Below are 23,746 nucleotides of genomic sequence, written 5' to 3'. Positions count from 1 at the left end.
CAGCACCACTTAAACTATACACCACTAACTCTAGTTTGGGGGGCCGACAGATTGCCTTTAAAGCAGTAAGAATGTTCCTATTGTCTAGTAGACTGCATGTAAGGACCTGAGCTAATGAACTTCATAATTCTTGCTAGAGAAACATAAGAGGTGTGCTTTAAGATAAACTATTAGACAGCAAGGAAATAAACAAATTGTTCTTGCAAAAAGGCCCCTTCTGTATGTACCCCTGTCCAGGGTCACTTACAAAAGAAAAGAACAATGCCAAATTGTGGGTTACAAAAGCAAGCACTCACAGGGTCCTTCAAATCTTCATTTTCTTTTGATGATCGAGTTATTTTCAGGGTGATTTCATCGCCATATTCTGTATCAGAAGCATTGGGAGACTCGGCTAAGTACGGGAACTCTTCTCTCTTCGGACCTCTGAACCTGATCTTGTCCAGTCTCCTTAGCATGTTCTGCACGGCACCTTTCTGCTTCACTTTAACATGACTGTTTATGTCGCTGTAAGGTGGAAAAAAGGAAGACATTTAGAAAACAGGCAAAGCTTCAGCATTGCAGGCATTGTCTGGCTGCACATACTTAACTTTCCAAACTCCACGCCCAAGTAAAGCATGTGACAGATTAACACTGGCTGCAAACTTTACCAGGCTGGATAATTAAAGTTCTCCTGACTTTAAAAAAAAATCCATTCTATCTTCACCCATGTGGAAGGAAGATTGTTTAGTAAGCATTTACCCATTCCTCACTCTGCCGTGTTTACATGGCCCAAAGCTAAAATAATTCAGTATGAACGATCTTAATTACGGTCATTCATCCTCCATTCAGTTGTCATTTTGTTGAAAGCACATCCCGTTTACATAGGGAAATGAGCTGATCCCAAACTATTTCAGGTGAAGGATGCCATCACCCAATAAATGTGCATTTGCCAAGTGATCATCAGCATCTTTACACAGGAAAATGATCTGGAACAAACATTTCTATGAATATATTAATTCCCAATAATTCGCCCAATCCTCACCAGTGTAAAAAGGCATAAGACTGGTGTGTATTTTGAAATTGGATTAATCTTTCCATTGAGCTGTAAATATTTTCATGATATATAAGCAATGGGGAAAATTAAGAACAAATAAGTGACGCTAGGGAGATGCAGCAGCGGCCGTGCAGGGATCAGAAACGACACTGGTGCCTGGGAGTGGGATAAGCATTACCTATATGAGGGGCATGTTTTATACTTTGGATAACTCCTTAAATAAAAAAAATAGTAGTGATAAGATTGATAGCTGTGGGCACCAATCCAGAGTACCTGGAGCAAAGCTATGGAAACACTGGCAGAACATAGGCTCTCCATACAAATATTTCCCCTGGTCATAGGAGAACCTACAAGTGGAGTGCCAGAAAGCAATTATTAAAAGTTAAAGTAATCTTCATAAATGACACCCAAGGCAATGTACAGTGTACGAGGTACAATAAAGGTTCCAAGTCAACGTGCACATTGCCACATTAGTTTCCATTGTATTAAAAGCATAAAATATATGCACTACTCACAAAAAGTTAGGGATATTTGGCTTTTGGGTGAAATTTCAGGATGAACCCAAAATGCACTCCAATCTTTACAGGTGAACTTAATGTGACCTTCTCAAAAACTTTGAATGCACATGTCCAACTGTTCAATGTTTCAGTACTTTTTGCACAACTTGCTGTTCTCCAACAAGGAGCTTAACAGCAAAATTCACAACAGGTGTTTGATCCATGAATCTCCCAAAAAAATTCCTGGTTTAATTAGAATTGATATTTAAAACAATCCTCCTCATCATGCTGATCACATTTTGACATCATGAAACAAAGACAACACCTAACAGTTGATCAACAGTACCTCACCATTGCACGGCTTCAAGCAGAATGTTCTCAGACGGAAGTGGACACTGAGCTTACAGTGTCACAGAGTGTGATCAAGGGTTGCTACAGAGATACAGAGAGACTGGAAGAGTCACAGAAAGGCATAGAAGTGGGTGTCCTTTGGCCTCATTCCACATTGATGACTACTTAAATTGTGAACAATGCCCTGTGGAACCGGAAAATAAATGCCACACAACTCCAGGCTCATTTAAGGGAGGTGAGAGGCACCCAAGTGTCATGTCAGACCATCGAAAACCATTTACATAAGCGTGGTCTGAGTGCTGGATGACCTGCAAGGGTACCTGACCACACCACTATGCACAGGCATTATCGTCTTGCATGGGCCAGGGAGCATCTACGCTGGACGAGGGACCAGTGGTCCTCAGTGCTGCTCACAGATGAAAGTCATCTCACGCTGAGCAGAAATGATGGCCACCAACAATGTTGGATACATCAAGGAACGCGCTATGCATCAGCCACTGTTGACACCAGACGAGCCTTTGGTGGTGGTGTCACATTGTGTGCAGATGTGTCTAGTCAATACAGAACTGCTCTACACTTTGTGGATGGTACAGTGACAAGCCCATCCTACTTGATTTGTGCCTCTGCATGAACACAGGCCTAATTTCATCTTCATGGATAACAATGTGCCAGCTCATCAAGGTTGCATTATTAGGGAACGGCTGCTGAAGACCGGGGTACTTCAAATGCAGTGGCCTGCAACTTCTCTAGACCTAAATCCCATTAAAAACCTATGGGATCAGCTGAGTCGCCGTGTGGAGGCTTGTAAGTCTGTACCCCAGAACCTCAATGACCTGAGGTCCGCCCTTCAAGTGGAGTGGGATGCCATGCCTCAGCAGAAAAAAGTCGACATCATTGTCAAGATGTAATTGACGCTCAAGGCCACATGACAAGTTATTGACATTGACATTTTTGTAGGGATATACCCACCACTGTTGTTGGCTTTTGTTTCAATAAATTGTTTGAGATGAGGAAATGACCATTGCATGCTTCTATTTAAATGCCCTACTTTCATGATATAATATCACTATAGTGTGAATTTTTACGTTTTCCATAAATTTCACCCGAAAGCTATATATCCCTAACTTTTTGTGAGATATATATTTGTTTATTTATTTAGTTTCAAAAATAGTTTGGACCTATTCCTAGAGTGTTCTTGCCATTTAAATTTGATGAAACAACCCTTTCAGAATGTATCTGCCATAGCACCCACTCCAGTCAAACGGTGGATTTTGCCAGGGAAAGCCCAAGCCAGACAATGCAGTATTACAAGGGAACTTCCCTTATAGAGACTCTCTGTTCAGGTTCATAGAGGGTGATCCTTGCTGCATCATGACCTTATGACCTAACAGGAGTGTTTTTCAACCTATCTGGGAATTCTATGTTTTATAATTGCCCAATAAAAAGAATTCAGTTCACACTTTGCATCCTTTTTGCAGGCTCCTTGACCTAATGTGCACATCTCCCAAGGCTTCTTGATAGAACTTGGTGGCCCTTAGCCTTGGACAGTGATGTTATAGGCTCTACAAACAGGGATGTATCATGGTAATAATGGATTATCATATCTGTGCTAAATACTGCCTAATAGATTAGAAGCAAAAAAAGCTAAATCTTAAATATCCAACATTCCTTCTCGCATTACACATCATCTCAAACCACATGAACTTTGGACCACTGAGCGGGAGAAAAAACCAGGACATACTGCATTGTGAAAGAGCGGAAAGTTGCAATTACAAGGATTCCCACATGTAAACTAAACCACAAACATTGATCATGAGGTCCTAGGCAAAGTAAACCACAGCACGTTTCTCCCTACAGTTGCCTTCACAACAAAAGTTCTGTTTTTACTTTTCCTTGTCTTTTTAGAGCAAAAGTCAGTGAAATTCAACAAAGGAAAAGGAGACACAAGCTCCGGAAACTGCGGCCCTGACCGCGTTAGAAAAGTGTCCTGATGAACTGTATAAAGGCTGGCAGTTTGTTTTTCATTTATAAGGCATAACTAAAGTATACTTCATAAATGCAGCCTATGAAATAATCTCTAGTACTGCTTCTTAGTCCTTAGGACGCAGCCTAATAAGGCGCTTAAAGGGGTTTTCTGGTCTCCATCAGCCACCTTTCATTTAAAGGGGTTTCCGAGATTTTAATACTGATGACCTATCCTCTGGCCAATCAGCTGATTGAAAAGGCACCAATGCCGTTATGAGCGCTGCCACCTTCTCACAGCTTTTCTTAGGCCGGTGACGACACATTCTCCTGTCACGTGGCCTAGGAGCAGCTCAGCCCCATAGAAGTGAATCTAATGTTTGCCCATCTGTAATGTACTGTAATTGCCCAATCCACAAGACCCTGTCCACTCTTCTCTCTGAAACTTCCTAAGATGTCACATGCATTCGTTTTCAGCTCGTCTTCCGGTCCCTGCTGTGTCCCGTAATGTAATAAGCATGGGCGGGGGAATGGCAGGCCCTTATCCCCTGCATCCTCAGCAGTGAAGCAGCATATTGGAAAATTGTAAAGCTTACGATACAACAAATGACATTTATTTGCTGAAACTGGGAGATCCATTTAATCAATTTTGCTGCCAATTAAAGGGAACCTGTCACCTGGAAAAGACAATTTACACTAATCACAGTACCTTAAAGTATCTCTCATAGTGTGCCCAAAGATGTATTCATATCTTCTTTCTGCGTTGTGCTGTCTCATAAAATCGACTTATAAAACTGTGTTTGGCACCTTTTTGAAGTCGTGCTGAAGTTTTATAAGTCGATTTTATGAGACAGCACAACGCAGAAAGAAGATATGAATAAATCTTTGGGCACACTATGAGAGATACTTTAACCACTTAAGGACACAGCCTTATTACACCTTAGGACCAGGCCATATTTTGCAAATCTGACCAGTGTCACTTTAAGTGGTGATAACTTTAAAACCCTTTGACTTATCCAGGCCATTCTGAGATAGTTTTTTTTGTCAAATATTGTACTTCATGACACTGGTAAAATGAAGTAAAAAAAAAAAAAAAAAAAATTGCAGATTTCAAAGTTTCAGTTTCTCTACTTCTATAATACATAGTAATACCCCTAAAAATTGTGATTACTTTACATTCCCCATATGTGTACTTCATGTTTGAATTATTTTGGGAATGATATTTTATTTTTGGGGATGTTACAAGGCTTAGAAGTTTAGAAGCAAATCTTGAAATTTTTCAGAAATTTACAAAAACCCAATTTATAGGGACCACTACAGCTCTGAAGTCACTTTGCGAGGCTTACATAATAGAAACCACCCAAAAATGACCCCATTCTATAAACTACACCCCTCAAGGTATTCAAAACTGATTTTACAAACTTCTTTAACCCTTCAGGTGTTGCACAAGAGTTATTGGCAACTGGGGATGAAATTTGAGAATTTCTTTTTTTTGCCTAATTTTCCATTTTAACCCATTTTTTCCAGTAACAAAGCAAGGGTTAACAACCAAACAAGACCGTATCTTTATTGCCCTGACTCTGCCGTTTACAGAAACACCCCATATGTGGCCGTAAACTACTGTACGGCCACACAGCGGGGCGTAGAGTGAAAGGTGCGTTGTTTGGTTTTTGGAAGGCAGGTTTTGCTGGACTGGTTTTTTGACACCATGTCCCATTTGAAGCCCCCCTGATGCAAACCTAGAGTAGAAAATCCATAAAAGTGACCCCATCTAAGAAACTACACCCCTCAAGGTATTCAAAACTGATTTTACAAACTTTGTTAACCCTTTAGGTGTTGCACAAGATTTAATGGAAAATAGAGATACAATTTCAAAATTTCACTTTTTTGGCACATTTTCCATTTTCATATTTTTTTTCCAGTTACAAAGCAAGGGTTAACAGCCAAACAAAACTCATTATTTATGGCCCTGATTCTTTAGTTTACAGAAACATCCCATATGTGGTCGTAAACTGCTGTACGGGCACACGGCAGGGCAGAAGGAAAGGAATGCCATACGGTTTTTGGAAGGCAGATTTTGCTGGACTGTTTTTTGTTTTTTACACCATGTCCCATTTGAAGCCCCCCTGATGCACTCCTAGAGTAGAAACTTCAAAAAAGTGACACCATTTTAGAAACTACGGGATAGGGTGGCAGTTTTGTTGGTACTAGTTTAGGGTACATATGATTTTTGGTTGCTCTATATTACACTTTTTGTGCGGCAAGGTAACAAGAAATAGCTTTTTTGGCACAGTTTTTTTTTTTCTGTTATTTACAACATTCATCTGACAGGTTAGATCATGTGGTAATTTTATAGAGCAGGTTGTCACAGACGCGGCGATACCTAATATGTATACAATTTTTTTTATTTATGTAAGTTTTACACAATTAAATCATTTCTAAAACAAAGAAAAGTTTTAGTGTCTCCATAGTCTAAGAGCCATAGTTTTTTCAGTTTTAAGGCGATTATCTTATGAAGGGTCTCATTTTTTGCGGGATGAGATGATGGTTTGATTGGCACTATTTCAGGGTGCATATGACTTTTTGATTGCTTGCTATTATACTTTTTGTGACGTAAGATGACAAAAAATGGCTTTTTTTACACAGTTTTTATTTTTATTTTTTTACAGTGGTCACCTGAGTAGTTAGGTCATGTGATATTTTTATAGAGCCGGTCGAGACGGACGCGGCGATAAATATGTATACTTTTTTTTATTTATGTAAGTTTTACACAATGATTTCATTTTTGAAACAAACAAGAAAAATCATGTTTTAGTGTTTCCATAGTCTAAGAGCCATAGTTTTTTCAGTTTTTGGGCGATCTTGGGTAGGGTATGATTTTTGCGGCATGAGATGACGGTTTGATTGTTACAATTTTGGCGTACATGCGACTTTTTTTGACCACTTTTATTACCTTTTTGGGGAAGTATGGTGGGCAAAATTTCAATTTTCTCATCGTTTTTATTTTTTTATTTTTATGGCGTTCACCGTGCGGGGAAAGTAACATAACCGTTTTATAGATCAGGTCGTTACGAACGCGGCGATACCTAATATGTGTAGTGTATATTTATTTTATTTTTTTCATTCAGTGATAAATGTTTTTTTTTTATCTTAACTTTTTTCCCTTTTTTTTTATTTTTTTGACCCAGACCCACTTGGTTCTTGAAGATCTAGTGGGTCTGATGTCTGTATAATACAGTACAGAACACTATATAGGGTTCTGTACTGTATTTTACTTACACTGAACAGATCTATGCCTTTAGCATAGATCTGTTCAGCACCATGGACAGCAGGACGCCTGAGAAGGCGTCTTGTTGCCATGGGAACCTTCCCCGCCTGCTCAGTTGTAGCCACAACTTCGCAGACGGGGGGAAGGGTAAGGACGGGTCAGGGACCGCGGGGATCAGAAACTGCAGAAGTCGCAGGTCTGAATCGACCTGCGGTTTGCCGCGATCGCCGACATGGGGGGGGGGGATCACGGGACCCCCCTGCGCATTTAGCCTAGGTGCCTGCTCAATGATTTGAGCAGGCACCGGGTTCCGATCACTGCCAGCCACACGGCAGTGATCGAAAATACACAGGGCGTACATGTACGCCCTGTGTCCTTAAGTACCAGGGCACAAGGGCGTACCTGTACGCCCTGTGTCCTTAAGGGGTTAAGGTACTGTGATTGTCTTTTCCAGGTGACAGGTTCCCTTTAATATTCATTACAGGGTCCATTGTTTTTCCACTTTCAAAACACATAATTTTGCTAATTCTTTCCAAGCTGATTGACCCTTGACCTCACATTGTCTGCTGAGCAACAGTGGTTATCAAAGCCCTCTCTGAACAAGTCTACTGTATAAGCTGTAACCCAGGGGTTGACAACCCATGGCTGCTGTGTAGCTCATCTGCGTCTGCTAGACTGGTAAATATGGGGATGGGTGTAGCAGTCTGCCCACTAATTTTTGTGTAGTGCAGTGGAAGTCTGCGTACATGACAGGAAGAGGAGGGTCGTTAAAAGGCTGTAACAGTCCTGCAGTCCTGGTCCATTCACCACAATCCTGCTGCATGGTACATGCATGGTGACTCCAAGACTGAGCAGTCATGGCTGCGTATCTCTGCCCGAAACCTGGCCTCCTCCATGAGGGTGTGCAGTAAGAAGAGGGCAGGTTACAAGCACATGGAGTGCAGGTTGGGTGAGCTGGTGAGCAGTGATGCTCATGTTTGAAAGGGATGGCCACTTTAGGGCAAGTCCACACTTCAGTTATTTGATCAGTTATTGGAAGCCAAAACAAGTGGTGAAGCCTACACAGAGATATGGTATAATGTAAAGATCTGCACCTGTTCTGTGTTTTTGACCCACTCCTTCTTTTGCCTCTCAATAAACTGATGGAAATAACTGACCAAATAACTGAAGCGTGAACTTGGCCTTACATAATCATGTCAAATGTATTCGAAAATGTGAACATCTTATTATAAGCTGAAGCCATGCCCCTTTATTAGCCAGCCCTCCTGTCCCACATGCAGTCCTGTGTGTGCACTTATTCCCTGCATGCCCAGGGGCTGTGCAGATGAAAGTTAGGTGAAGGACAAGAGTGGTGTACAGTTGGGACAGAAAACTTAGGCTTGTTTCACACTTGCATCCTGCCCGAAACTGCCTGCCAGAATCGGATGCTACCGGAATGCTGTCCGGCCCTATTAACTATAATGGGGTCCGGCAGTGATCCACCAGATATGCAGAAAAACAGTCTAACAAATAACGCAGCGGTTTATGTCCGGCTGTCTCCCGGCATTCTATGCTGGAGAAGCCTGCTGGAACAGCCTGTTGGCAGAGTGAAACAAGTAGGCATGGCTCCAAGCGTCACATAACTGCTCTAGGCAGTCCTGACTACAGTGGTGTAGGTGACCATGTCCATAACCAGCTGAAAGACAACAAGCTGGGAATGGAAGATGGAAGAACAGCAGTCAGCATGCAAACCTGGGGTGGCAGACAGCAGGCATGTCTGAATCTTTTAGTAGGCAATGCAGGCATCTCTCCTATGCCTGATCCGACATTGGGCACAGAGAGAATCTGCTGCATTCCGGGTGAGATAGCTGCTGTGGTAACCACCTAGTGCCCGAAGAGTAATGTGCACAGGTCCTATTAATCATGGATTTGGACTTCGCTGCAGATAATGCACCAGGCTGCTACTTCCACTTGGAGTGCTCTCTGTGTGGTTGGCTGCTGACTGGACAGGCAAAACGAGCAGTCAGTAACAGGCCAAGGTACAGTATGCGCTATGCCATTGAACAGTCCAAAGGTCAGGGCAGACAGTGAAGTCTCAATACAGTAATCAGTCACAGAGAATCAGACTCAGGAAGCGAGAAGTCGGTACATGGTGTAGTAAGGAACAAGGGGCCGTCATTGATGGTCGGTATGCGTCACCGAGGTTCCTGGCCTCGGTGAGGCAAGAGCCAGTTTTTCTCAAGTGTCATTATTGCAGATTGCAGCCTGACACTTCAGCTGTTTAGTATGGTTGTAAAGCTGATCCGGGACGGCTTTTACTGGGAGTAGTCAAAAGTGTTGGGTGGGTGGCTACTTCCCACGTTCCAGGCAGAGTCTTGGCAGGCTTCTAAAGCAATCAGCACTATCAGGTGGTGTGGATCTACTTCCATCTGACAGTGAAGCTGTGGAGTCCTCTGTGCTGAAGACTTCAAACAGGCCTGCAGGCCGCCTGGAAGCCTGCCAGTGAACTTTTCTGTAGCTGAGCATTCAGCCAGGTGTGAACCGACACCTAGAATTCCAGGTGAACATTGTTTTGTTTTGCTGTGTATGAACAAGCACCAAGACTTATGTTTTGCAGAGTGTGGATAAAACACTGAAGTTTGATTTACAACCTGGTTCCTTGACTCTATACTGCGTCCGCTAACCTGTCTACCACAGTAAATCCCCACAATGGGCAACAAAATGGAAGAACACTCCCTTGCAGGAACTAGAAAGCTAGACAAACCTATTGTTGGGGGATCCTCTCACAGGGGAAGGTGCCTTAAGTACCCTAGAGTTGACAGCCATTGGCTGGTGAAGATAAGGGTGCAAGCGCTTGCCTTTTATGGGCCAGAAAGCATATGCAGTAAGGGAAGATTGGAGAGGCCAAGTGGCAAGCCACAGGCTGTGGCCTGCAGCAGGAGACAGCCTATGGGATTCCAGAGACAAGGCCTGGGGGTTCCGACCACTTGTACAAAAGCAGCGGGATAAGTAAAGCGGCACATGTGCCCACCCTGGGGAAGCAGGGTGACAAATATAACATTAAGATGGAAAGAAAAGTAGGAGTAGTTACATTTAACTACATACTCCAAAGAAAACACACTATATTGTAACAATGCCTATAACAGAATAATGCTTGCCCTACATATAAGCTCTGGGAGTAGCTATGTTTACATAGGACCTTATAAGAAGAATATATGACAAAAATACCTAAAGTCTAAGGGAAGCTTTAGGGGATAAAGCAATAAAAAAAAATTCAGACGAGGACAACTATGCAACCATCATAGCCGTTTCACTCATCTGAACTTGATGCATGATGAACTCCTCTTCATTTACACAAAAGGTAATCCATTTTATGAGAGTGTACAGTGCAACCCTATAATAGACATCTAGATAATATCTAGCGCACAGTACTAATATGTGCCCACAGGACAGGAAACGCTCAGAATTGGCATGTATCCAGTGTAAAGTGTTAGACAAGAAAGACGGCACCACTCCTTTTGCTTTCTTCCTAAAGCAGGGTAGATGCCAGGCCAAACAATGTCGGGAGTGCATTTACTGTATTAATATAACCATAACCCAGTCCACAGCACAGATTCACAGATTGATTGTTAGGCTTATAGGAGAGGAAGGATCCAGCGTATTGTATAAAATCTAAGACTTAATTAGATAATTGCAGTAAATGCACATCTTCTATATACACCATGCAATGACTAAGACCAAACTAAATGGTGTTAAGCTTTTATTGAGAAGATGTACGTTTACTGCAATTATCTAATAAAGCCTTGATTTTATACAACACGCTGGATCCATCCTCTCCTTCTACTTTCGCATTTACTGTATGTCTGCAAAGAGGTTAAACCATGTTCCCTACATGATAACAGCCGTTCTTTGTAGTGACCATCTCAGACAGGCACCTGGGAGAAAATGTCAGCTCTAAAATGTGTGACATAAAATGTCACAACAGCAATGGCTCCGTTAGAGTAAACTACATAATCAGATTTAAGAGAACAGAAGTACCATGTTATGCCCGTCTTTGCAATCACATAACTTTGCTGAGAGAGGTATAGCTCAGAAATGTCTGATATGTTGGCGTAAGATTGCTGGGACCCCAACAGATCAGAAGAACGGAGATCCTGTTTTCCCAATGTAAAGAGAGCGTTTGGCTGAGCATGCACACTGCTGGAAATGATGAAGTGTAGAGTTGAGCGAAGCAAGCTTCGGATTAACCTGAAGTCGTTTCGTTCAAAACTTCGGAATTATACTGAACGGAGATTCGTCTCTGTACAGTATTAGAATGCAAGAGCTCCGATGAGCCCGAAGTAAATTATTCATGAAGTCGTGCGGGAACTTCATTGAATAACTTCGGTAGTTGATTTTAAAAGTGGAAAACCACTTTAAAACTTGAAACCAAACTCTGCGGTACTAGTCAAAACGGAAGCAGAGTTCGGTTTCAAGTTTTAAAGTGGTTTTCCACTTTAAAAGTCAACTACCGAAGTTATTCAATGAAGTCACAAAGAAGGCATGGCATTGGAGGCCCATCTCATTTATCATTTTCTACGTCTCTTTTACGAGTAAAAAATTGTCTAAATCTACGCCGAAGTAATGTGGGGGCCGGTGCCTCTACATAAATTAAATGCATGCAGTGATAGCTAAAGGGGTATTATGAACAGTATCTAAAATGCCGGCTTTAATAAATTACCCCCTTAGTGCTTTTTTTTTTAAAAAAAGGGGTAGTCTTCACGAGACAAATAAAATTAGTTATATATATATATATATATATATATATATATATATATATATATATATATATATATATATATATATAACTAATAGTGAATTTTACATTTACGACTACGTAACACAATACCTCAGTGTGTATACACACTAGACCAGGAGCCTTCAGGACTTTAGATTGTAATATTCTAAAACAATGATTAATATTTTTCCCTGAAATGAATCACAGTGAGAACTTGAATTTGCGGCAATGTCAATGTGATATTAAATAACAATAAATCTCAGAAAAGTCAGACCAGTACACAGTATGTAGCGAAAGTTCACATCTGTGTCACTTCAAAGCTCGGTCACGCAAAAAACTCCACAAGAAATGGCAGCAAAAACACTGGTTCAAGAGCAAAATATAATAATAATATGTACTGAGAAGAAAAGTTGTATATTGTCATAAGAACAAAACTGAACCAGTCCACCTTTGAATATGTTCTAAACGGGTTCATAAATTAAGGGCAACAATATTCTCAGAAGAAGAGAAGTCTGCATTTTTTTTATTTATTTTTTTGCGACACCAAGAATATAAGATGAGAAAGATTTTTAAGGGCATAGTACAGAAGACCTTAATGGGGTTCTCCGGGAATTAAGAAAATGAAAATACTTATGTATTGTAAGGGTATTTTTAAGTCACTGATTGGTTCTCCCCTTAAAAATTCAGTTTAATACTCTGTGTAATAGTTTATAAGTTTCCCTTGTAATGAAATGGGTTAGAGATAGTACCCATCCCCCATTGTGCTGATAAGACTACATTTGTGAGTGATCTCAGAGACATGCGTGATTCACACTGGAGGAGGGGCTAACAGGTTAAAACTCTGCTACCCACCTTCACTTTGCAGACTCCACCAGGCCTCCATTATAGGTAGGATGCGAGTATGACTTGCCCTATTTCTCTTGTACACCCTGGGGTGTCGGTCATGTGTTATAATGGGTTAGAGAGCCATGGGTTATAGCATGATCGACGGAGTCTCCACCCCATATAGGCTAGTGATGTTTATTTACCTTTTATTACTCTGTATGTGATTTATGTTATCGTATATTTAACCGACTCCGGACCGCCGTATGCAGGATTGCGTCTTTGCGGCGGTCCTGTTCTTCTGGGTGGACGGGCCGGTGCGTCCTCTCGCGAGACGCGAGACGCGAGATTTCGGGGAAAGCCGGCCCGCGCATGCGCATCGCGGGCCGGCAAAATTCAAAAGACAAGTTCGTCATCAACCTGCCAGCCAATGATCGTGGCTGGCAGGTTGCTGATTTTCAAAAAAACGAATCAGCAGCCAGATAACCCATCATATAAGTAAATATGATGTGGTTATATGGCTGCTGTGCTCCTCTGCTCCTTCTTTTGGTCGGTTGGTTCCAGCAGAGGAGCACACATCACTGTGAGTACCCACTACACCACACTTAGCCCCCAGATCACCTCCCAGCACCCCAATTAACCCTTTGATCACCCCTTCTTGCCCCTGTCAATCACTAGTGAAAAGGAAAAAAGTGATCAGTGCAAACTGTCACTTTTTTTTTTTCACTGGTATTGACCGTTAGGTTTTAGTATAGTTTAGGTCCCTTGGTTAGGTAGTTTAGCGATCAGTTAGCGCCCAGCCCACCGCACCGCAGTCCCTCATTCTCTGATTAGCGTATCGCTAATCAGCATTTGTACTTTTATAGTATCTGGAAGTGATCACAGTCAGATCTATAATAGTATTAGTGTCACTTTAGTTCGCCCTCCACCCAAAACGCAGTGTTTGCCCGATCAGGCCTGATCGGTCGCCCCACACGTGCGTTCGCCCACGCCCGCCCCACCGCAGTGACAAAAAAAAAATTTTTTTTACCACTGCACATTCACTTTACACGCACTGCGGCGATAAAAAAAATCTGTTTTGATATTTTTTATCAACCGCAGCAGCCTCCGGTACTTCGCTAGCCTCCCCTTTGTAAGACAGGCTTGCTTTTTTTTCTTGGGTAGTCTCAGGGAATACCCCTAAATTTAGTTGCCCAAATGTCAAACAGGGGGTATTCTTCTGAAGAGGCCTACAGGCTTCTGACCCAGTCGGATGAGGAATGGGAACCCTCATCTGATGAATCTAGCGGGTCAGAATACGAACCTGTAGAAAGCAGTGGCTCTCTGACCCAAAGTTCGGACGAGGAGGCTGAGGTCCCTGATAGCACCAGGCGTACCCGGCCCCGTGTCGCTAGACAGCAGGTTGCGCAGGATCCGCTTCAAGAGCAGCAGAGTGGGGCTGGTGCTGTCGGATTACGTGGTGAGGCATACACCAGCAGCGCAGCCCTTCCTGGACCTAGTACCAGCACTGCCGTACAACCTGGTGAAGTGGCGAGCACCAGAAGGGCAGTTGAAGCTGGTACGGTGGCACGAGCAGTAGTGACCCCGTCGCAGCCACCGCAAAGACGTGCCCGTAGAGCCCCTAGAATCCCTGAGGTGCTGGCAAACCCTGATTGGCAGTCCCCAACTTCAGCCGCACCTGTAGTTCCCCCTTTCACCGCCCAGTCTGGAGTTCGGGTTGAGACAGCTCAGATCGGTTCGGCCCTGGGATTTTTTGAGCTGTTCTTGACTGCGGAGCTCTTGGACTTAGTCGTGGCCGAAACAAATCGGTATGCCACACAATTTATATCCGCCAACCCGGGAAGCTCTTATGCCCAGTCTTTCCGGTGGAAACCAGTCCAAGTTTCCGAAATTAAAACTTTTCTGGGCCTTCTCCTCAACATGGGTCTAACTAAAAAGCATCAATTGCGGTCATATTGGTCCACGAACCCAATTCATCACATGCCCATGTTCTCTGCTGCTATGTCCAGGACACGATTTGAGACCATCCTGCGTTTCCTGCACTTTAGTGATAACCCGTCCCGTCCCAGAGGCCACCCTGCTTTTGACCGGCTCCACAAAATTCGGCCCCTCATAGACCATTTCAACCTGAAATTTGCAGATTTGTATACCCCAGAGCAAAACATCTGCGTAGACGAGTCCCTGATACATTTTACCGGGCGCCTTGGCTTCAAACAATACATCCCAAGCAAGCGCACCCGGTATGGGGTCAAATTGTATAAGCTCTGTGAAAGGGCCACAGGCTATACCCACAAATTTCGGATCTATGAGGGAAAAGATCAGACCCTGGAGCCGGTCGGTTGCCCTGACTACCTGGGGAGCAGTGGGAAGACAGTCTGGGACTTGGTGTCACCCTTATTCGGCAAGGGGTACCATCTTTATGTGGACATTTTTTACACAAGTGTGGCCCTCTTTAGGCATTTGTTGTTAGAACAGATTGGTGCCTGTGGCACCGCATGAACTAGTCGCGCGGGCTTCCCCCAACGGCTCGTTACCACCCGTCTTGCAAGGGGGCAGAGGGCCGCACTGTGTAACGAAGAACTGCTCGCGGTGAAATGGAGAGACAAGCGTGACGTTTACATGCTCTCCTCCATTCACGCAGACACGACAATCCAAATTGAGCGAGCAACCCGTGTCATTGAAAAGCCCCTCTCAGTCCACGACTATAACCTTCACAGGGGAGGGGTGGACTTCAATGACCAGATGTTGGCTCCGTATTTAGTGTCCCGCAGGACCAGACGCTGGTATAAGAAGGTGTCTGTATATTTAATTCAATTGGCTCTGTATAATAGTTTTGTTCTTTACAGTAAGGCTGGGAGAACTGGATCATTCCTCAAATTTCAGGAAGAGATCATCGCGAACCTCCTGTACCCAGGAGGTTCCGTGGCCCCATCCACCAGTGTAGTTAGCCGTCTACACGAGCGACATTTCCCCAGTGTCGTTTCTGGTACCTCAAACCGACCGCCACCCCGAAAAAAATGTTGTGTCTGTAGCAGGAGTGGAATAAGGCGTGACACCCGCTATTACTGTCCTGACCACCCTGCCCTATGCTTTGGAGAGTGTTTCCGGAAGTACCACACACAGGTACACTTAGCATAGGGATCATCTCACCAGGACAGGCACACAGGGCTATTAGGGCCCATTCACATACAGCTGCTGCAAACCTCTCCTTTCACCTGGGACAAAGTGCATAACGCACTTTGCCACATCTTTGGGCGATTTGCGCTTTGCACATTGACCCATGGGGAAGGAGAGGTTTGTTCTATAAAGGTTAAAAAAAAAAAAAAACACACCAGTAAGCAAAAAGGTTAATGTTTAGTTCAAAAAGTTAAAGTTTATATGTTCTGTTCCAAAGTTAATAAAATTATTGCGTTGCGGCCTGTTTTTTTTTTTTTTTTTTTTTTTTTTTTTTTAACCTTCCAGGTGGACCAACCGATCGACTAGCTGCAGCACTGATGTGCATTCTGACAGAAGCATTGCGCTGCTGTCAGATTACGCGCAAGTCGGTGTATGCGGCGCTGCAAGACGAGATTTCTACTCTGCAGTAAGATACGTTTGCCAAGGCATACGAGCTGAGGAGGAGGCGGCATTCCTATGCTTTGGCAAACACTTTGTATGTAAAAAAATAAATAAAAAATCCCGGCAATGATTTATTCATCCACATCGATTGATGTGAATGGAGAAATCTGGTTTGCCAGGGCATACGAGCTAAGTGGGTATGGATGTTGGGCGGAGCTCCTATGTCCTGGCAGACGCCTTTCCCCTCCTTTTTTTTTTGGCAGAGATTTTTTCATCCACATTGATCGATGCAAATGAAGAAATCTGTGCCGTTCATTTTTTTCTTTCAGCCCAGAGGCTGAACGGAAAAAAAAATTTCATTACCTGTATGCTCATTATAAGGAGAATAGCAGGAACTCCTAATGCTGGCCATACATGTAATGATTGCGGAGACCCTCAAATGCCAGGGCAGTACAAACATTTTGGAAAGAAGACACCCCAAGGTATTCCGTGAGGGGCATGGCGAGTTCCTAGAATTTTTTATTTTTTGTCGCAAGTTAGTGGAATATGAGACTTTGTAAGGAAAAAAGAAAAAAAAAATCATCATTTTCCGCTAACTTGTGACAAAAAATAAAAAATTCTAGGAACTCGCCGTGCCCCTCACGGAATACCTTGGGGTGTCTTCTTTCCAAAATGGGGTCACTTGTGGCGTAGTTATACTGCCCTGGCAATTTAGGGGCCCAAATGTGTGAGAAGTACTTTGCAATCAAAATCTGTAAAAAATGACCGGTGAAATCCGAAAGGTGCACTTTGGAATATGTGCCCCTTTGCCCACCTAGGCTGCAAAAAAGTGTCACACATCTGGTATTACCGTACTCAGGAGAAGTTGGGGAATGTGTTTTGGGGTGTCATTTTACATATAACCATGCTGGGTGAGAGAAATATCTTGGCAAAAGACAACTTTTCCAATTTTTTTTATACAAAGTTGGCATTTGACCAAGATATTTATCTCACCCAGCATGGGTATATGTAAAATGACACCCCAAAACACATTCCCCAACTTCTCCTGAGTACGGCGATACCAGATGTGTGACACTTTTTTGCAGCCAAGGTGGGCAAAGGGGCACATATTCCAAAGTGCACCTTTCGAATTTTGCAGGCCATTTTTTTACACATTTTGATTGCAAAGTACTTCTTACACATTTGGGCCCCTAAATTGCCAGGGCAGTATAACTACGCCACAAGTGACCCCATTTTGGAAAGAAGACACCCCAAGGTATTCCGTGAGAGGCATGGCGAGTTCCTAGAATTTTTTATTTTTTGTCGCAAGTTAGTGGAATATGAGACTTTGTAAGAAAAAAAAAAAGAAAAAAAAATCATCATTTTCCGCTAACTTGTGACAAAAAATAAAAAGTTCTATGAACTCACTATGCCCATCAGCGAATACCTTAGGGTGTCTACTTTCCGAAATGGGGTCATTTGTGGGGTTTTCTCTACTGTCTGGGCATTGTAGAACCTCAGGAAACATGACAGGTGCTCAGAAAGTCAGAGCTGCTTCAAAAAGCGGAAATTCACATTTTTGTACCATAGTTTGTAAACGCTATAACTTTTACCCAAACCATTTTTTTTTTTGCCCAAACATTTTTTTTTTTATCAAAGACATGTAGAACAATAAATTTAGCGAAAAATTTATATATGGATGTCGTTTTTTTTTTTGCAAAATTTTACAGCTGAAAGTGAAAAATTTCATTTTTTTGCAAAAAAATCGTTACATTTTGATTAATAACAAAGAAAGTAAAAATGTCAGCAGCAATGAAATACCACCAAATGAAAGCTCTATTAGTGAGAAGAAAAGGAGGTAAAATTCATTTGGGTGGTAAGTTGCATGACCAAGCGATAAACGGTGAAAGTAGTGTAGTGCAGAAGTGTAAAAAGTGGCCTGGTCATTAAGGGGGTTTTAGCTAGCGGGGTTGAAGTGGTTAATAACTTAGTAAATATACATATACTCATGTAGCCTGCATAAGCTTATTCCTCTACAATCTTTTGAATTTGCTTTAGGTTACAACTTAAATATTACTTCATTATAAATATATTACCAAATACCTTTCATTAGTTACAATGGCTCGTTTTGACCGGGGAGCAATCATTAGGAAAAATAAAATGGTCGCCATCGTACTAGTCCACGCAAAGACCTGTCCTAATTACACAAGAGGACAAGTTAAAGATGTGCTTCATCTTCCTCTCTTACTTGTCAGGGATTATGATCCTTAATACAGTTTAATATGATCTTCAGATAAATCTCTGTAGGAATGGAGTTCATAAGGAGACATTAAGTACAAGGAGGAGGGTGGGAATGTGGCTGATGAGCAGCAAAACTTGTATGCAGTCTCCATTACCATGGCCCCACATTACCTGTCCTGTCCGGCATCTCAGTACTTCATGTCTCCTCATGAACTCCATTCCTACAGAGATTCAGCTGAAGATCTTATCTGTATTCAGGATCATAATCCCTGACAAGTAGAGCAGAGAGGAGGCTTAGGCAGCTCTTTAGCTTAGTGTTGTAAAAGTAACTTGTCCTGCTGTGTGATTAGGACAGGTTTTGTGTGTGCTAATAGGACAGCGGCCATTTTATTTCTCTTAATTGCTCCCTCGACAAAATGAATCATTATAGCTAATGAAATGTATTTGGGAATATATTTATACTAAAGCAAGTTTAATTCCAAGAGAACCCCTTTAAATGGTATGTTCACTTTTTTTGGAGGATATTTTAAGGCAGATTTTCCAGCAAGTTTTTCAACCGAAGCCAGAAGCAGATCCAGCAGAAAGAATACATAAATCGAGAGAGAGAGAGAGAGAGAGAGAGAGAGAGAGAGAGAGAGAGAGAGAGAGAGAGAGAGAGAGAGAGAGAGAGAGAGAGAGAGAGAGAGAGAGAGAGAGAGAGAGAGAGAGAGAGAGATATCTATCAGTAGAGAGCCTACAAACATAGCATTGAACTCTGACAGCATGGACAGGGAACCAAGATGTCAATCATGAAGCAGTCAAGCACATCTGGCATTAAGCTGCATGATCGATCACTATAGCCAATGCGCATCATGTGCTTGTATCACTTCTTTTGTGCTGCAGGTTTTCTTCTACATCAATCTTAGAATAAACAGCTTAAAAGTTAAATCTTTTCTATCTGTTGTAGATTAGACTGAATATCAGCCGACACTCCATGATCATCATGACTTATTACACAAAAAAAAAAAAACTAACAAATTCTGTATATTGTTGTTTCCCCACTCTGCGCTACTTTATAATGTTAGGCTATCAAGACCAGTCAAGTAATGAATGAGTACTTTCAACCACTGGCTAAGAGCATCCAATTGATTGGGAATTATTTTCAGATAACGGAGTGACGTACAGTGTCTTGAAAAAGTATTCATACCCCTGGGAATTTTTTCACATTTTTTCGCGTTACACTCACAAACATAAATTATTGGGATTTTATGTGATAGACCAACTCAAAGCAGCAAAGTATGTGTCAAGTAAAAGATACATTGTTGTCAAAATAAAAGAATAAGGTGTGGTGTGCATTTGTATTCAGCCCCCTGTACCCCTGTTGCTAATCAGTAATGACAATTTACCTTTGAAAGGGATTCTGTCACCAGATTTAACCCCATTAAGATAGCTGACATTAGCAATGTGCTAATGTCAGCTAAACCTAACTAGCCTATCCCTACTTTTATCTATGTCCCCGTTACGCCTCCCTCCAAGTCCCATCAGGACTTTGAGGGAGGCGACAAAGGTGGGAGAACGGCGCCTCTAGGAGCAGGAACAGTGCCCCCCCCCCCCCCCCCCCGCTCCTAGAGGCTAATTAGCATATTATAAAAGTTAGATTTCTGGCGTAATGGGGGCATAGATACAAGTAGGAATAGGCTAGTTAGGTTTAGCTGACATTAGCACATCGCTAATGTCAGCTAGCTTAATAGGGGTAAATCTGGTGACAGAACCCCTTAATAAAAAAAAAAAATAAAAAAAAAAAAAAGGATCTTCATTGAAAAAAAACAATAAAAATGTTGTAAGAGGGTGTTGAGACTTCAAGAAAGTGCCCATGAACCCAAGCAATTTAGCAGCCGTATGGGAAATACTTTAATGAAGTGCTTCTACAAGATACTATGACAACACTGACATAAGAATCAGCTCCGCTCTTATTCTGGAAGTGCTCTGCCACTGAAGTGAATCTGCCTCTGAAAAGGTTTGAAGGTTAAATTGTAGGGAACTAAAAAGTTCTGCGATTGCACCATAAATCCATTCGCAGCATGAAGGATGTGACAGCTGACAAGAAAGCCACAGGGATATTGACCTCCCTCTGGAATGCTAAACTTAGTAAATGACATGAGGTAATTGCTGTTCATGCAATTCCCCAATATAAAGGGGATCGTACCCAAAAGCTAAAAAGGAGCATCCTTCCTTGCATCATATACATTTGCCCAGAAGCAAATCCATGTTACACACTATAAAATCCCCTGGGTTCAGACCTGAGCGTTCTGAAACGAGCGCTCTGTATGCGCGATTGTACGGGCGTTTACAATCGCGCATACAGAGACAAGCGTGCACACATTGTCGCGCGTTCCCGAATATCTATGTACGGGAACGCGCGACAAACGCCCCAAAAAAAGCTCAAGAACTTGTTTGAGCGTCGGGCGTTTTACAGCGCTGTAAAACGCCCAGGTGAGAACCATTCCCATAGGGAAGCATTGGTTTCTGCCTGTGTTCAGCGTTTTACAGCGCGTAGGAACGCGCTGTAAAACGCTCAGGTGTGAACTTAGGGTTAGTGTATTGTCAGCAGAACAAATCAAAAAACGTCAGGTTAGGTCAACAGTCTAATGAGGGGAGCTCCAGACATCCTCTGTCAGGGAAGAGTCGGGCAAAGTGAATATTTTCCATCCTTTTTGTCTCCAGGGAGGAAAGCCACTGCCAAAAGTGTCTGGCAGCAGCTTTCTCCCATCTCCCCATTGAGTACACATACACATTCTGCTGAGCTGAACATGTATGCGTATGGGAGAGTCGGGAGAGATATCTGTCAGGCAGCCTAACAATTGTCCAGTTGTTAACGGCTATTAAATGTGTATAGCCACCCATAGGCCCACAGGAGGATCTACTGGTGGGCCAGTCTGAACCTGCTGCCTACCTATTAAATATTACCAATGACAGGGGAATCTTACATGTTGATCTGCCCGACAGAGGTCCTAAACTCCTGCATCTAATAGTTCACCTATAACATTGCTTTAGAATATCTAATACTACATGCTTTTGTCAACAGAAACCATATCGCAACTCCTGCACAGACGGTACACAGAGTCTATACAGGTCCCTTTACACAGGATGACAGCGAAACAGATTATCGGGAAGGAAGCGTTCCTTCCCCCCACTGGTGGAGGAGACCAGTGCAATCTCCTACACAGTATGGGGAGGAGCGATCGCTAATGTCATCGCTCTTCCCCATACTGACTCGTTGTTTGCCAACAGCAGATTGTATTTACATGGCACGATCTGCTGCTGGCAAACAACCATTTTTGTGCCCGAAGCGAAGCGATCGGATTACACAACGAACGAGCGTTTCAGTACATTTACACCATCAGATAATCACTAACAAGTATTCTTATGAATGCTCATTAGCTATTATCTTTAAGATTCTTGGCCCGTGTAAAAGGCCCTTAAGACTCCAGTTTTTGTATACAATTGGCCTACAGATTGACTCTACATGCTCACGCTGTCATTTGCCCCTGGTGGATACTATGTATATGTTGTTGGCCTGAATTGCAGATATACTGGCAGGGGGTGCTTGCCCTAATCCAGTGCACCGTCTCACTTTACCAATGAATCCCCTTTTATGTGTCTTAGGGTTGGTTTCTAATATCTCCATGTCCGTTCCTGTTAAGTTGGCTGTCATATGACTTGTGTCAAGCGAGAAAGCGTATAGCTCAATATTTGATAGCTGAAACTCCACCTACTCTAATACAGTTTGCCCAAAAGGTTAACCGGATTCTGCAATTGAAGAAGTCAGTTTATGTAAAAAAGGGCCAACACTAGCCCTTTGAACTTCTAGGAGCTCCATCGCTAGACTCCCCCATGTTTGGCTTCTTTACTGTTTTTTGAGGAATAGCTTTTATAGTACCTGATTTAGTTACATTCTCCAAAGATCCTACTATATAGACCATGTTACATTTATTCATTTTCTGAATATGTATCTGATAATTATTTCAATGCACTGTACTGATACTATATTCCATATAAATATTTGATTAAAAAATAAAAAATTAATAGAAACCATGAATTTGTCATTGCCCATCTTGTCTAAATTGCTGTTAGTAAGGCTGTAGAATATAGACTTCATCCAAATGACTGGCAACACCCACCAGCCATACAGATATAACGTTTTTCATGCTAACGAGCGGAAATGTAACAAAGATCAGATTCTTCTAAGGTAAGGCCAGAGGAAAGTATAAAACTACCGGCATTTACAAATCTCAGTAATTGATTCAGAGGTTTTCAGACATAGGCACTGTAGTGATCATAGGAGCAGACATTTTTCTGGACTTCCTGATGGTAATCCAATTAAAGCAGACCACAAGGAAGCTTTTTTCTATCCTGAAATTGCTGATAGCAATGTGTAATAGGTGGCATTCAGCTTAAAAGCAGTTGGATACAAGTTGAGTTTTAGGTTAATGTTTTTTTGGAGGCGTTGTCTATGCTTATAGACGATGTTCACTCAACTATCTGGGAATGACATTTGGGCAGAACTTCCAAAGGATAGCCCTGAAAGTCACTGGCTCTCTTTCAATGAGAGGCAACCAGGTATGCTACCTTTTTTAAACCTATATCCAAGTAGCAAATATGACAGCAGACAAATTATAAAAAGACAAAACATAAATAAAAAGATGCACTACCTCATACTGCAATGTTCTCAGCTCAATCCTGAATGTCGACAACTTACAGCAGCTTCAGGGCTCTATGGAATGTATCGTCCTCATTCTTGTCTCCAAAGTGAGGCAGGGCCACCATCCTCAAGCTAAGTACAGACAAAGAGCAGAAGAGGAACTACTGGCCAGTTTCCATGAGAAGACAAGATTCGATGTTGTCAGTCACTATAGGTCATCTCTTCATAGGGTACAGAAGGACAAAGTACTCTAGATCAGGCATGCTCAACCTGCGGCCCTCCAGCTGTTGCAAAACTACAACTCCCAGCATGCCCGAACAGCCTACAGCAGGGCACGGCAGGAGTTGTAGTTTTACAGCAGCTGGAGGGACGCAGGTTGAGCATGCCGACTGCTCTAGATTATAGAAGCCAGTAAAATCACTACAAGTTTGCTTTTAAGTAGTAGGACCTAAAACGCCCATAAAAAAAAAAATTATATATATATATATATATATATATATATATATATATATATATATATATATATATATAAAAATCTACCCAAAAAATATTAATAGCATTCTTTTGTACAATTTATGTATAAGAAATATTTTACCTT

The 23,746-nt window shown here is 42.3% G+C and overlaps 1 protein-coding gene across 2 annotated transcripts in view; it reads right to left on the bottom strand.

Annotated features, from left to right (window-relative positions):
- Positions 1–23,746, bottom strand: part of GRAMD4 (GRAM domain containing 4) — a 165,457-nt gene that overhangs the window by 124,717 nt on the left and 16,994 nt on the right. For both annotated transcript variants that reach the window (XM_044280227.1, XM_044280228.1), the window contains exon 2: positions 297–504. In XM_044280227.1, the coding sequence (XP_044136162.1) occupies positions 297–504 (208 nt within the window). The remainder of the gene's footprint in view (positions 1–296; positions 505–23,746) is intronic.

This window comes from Bufo gargarizans, chromosome 2 (assembly GCF_014858855.1).
Source record: "Bufo gargarizans isolate SCDJY-AF-19 chromosome 2, ASM1485885v1, whole genome shotgun sequence".
Classification (NCBI taxonomy): domain Eukaryota; kingdom Metazoa; phylum Chordata; class Amphibia; order Anura; family Bufonidae; genus Bufo; species Bufo gargarizans.
This window is presented reverse-complemented; position numbering and strand designations above follow the sequence as displayed.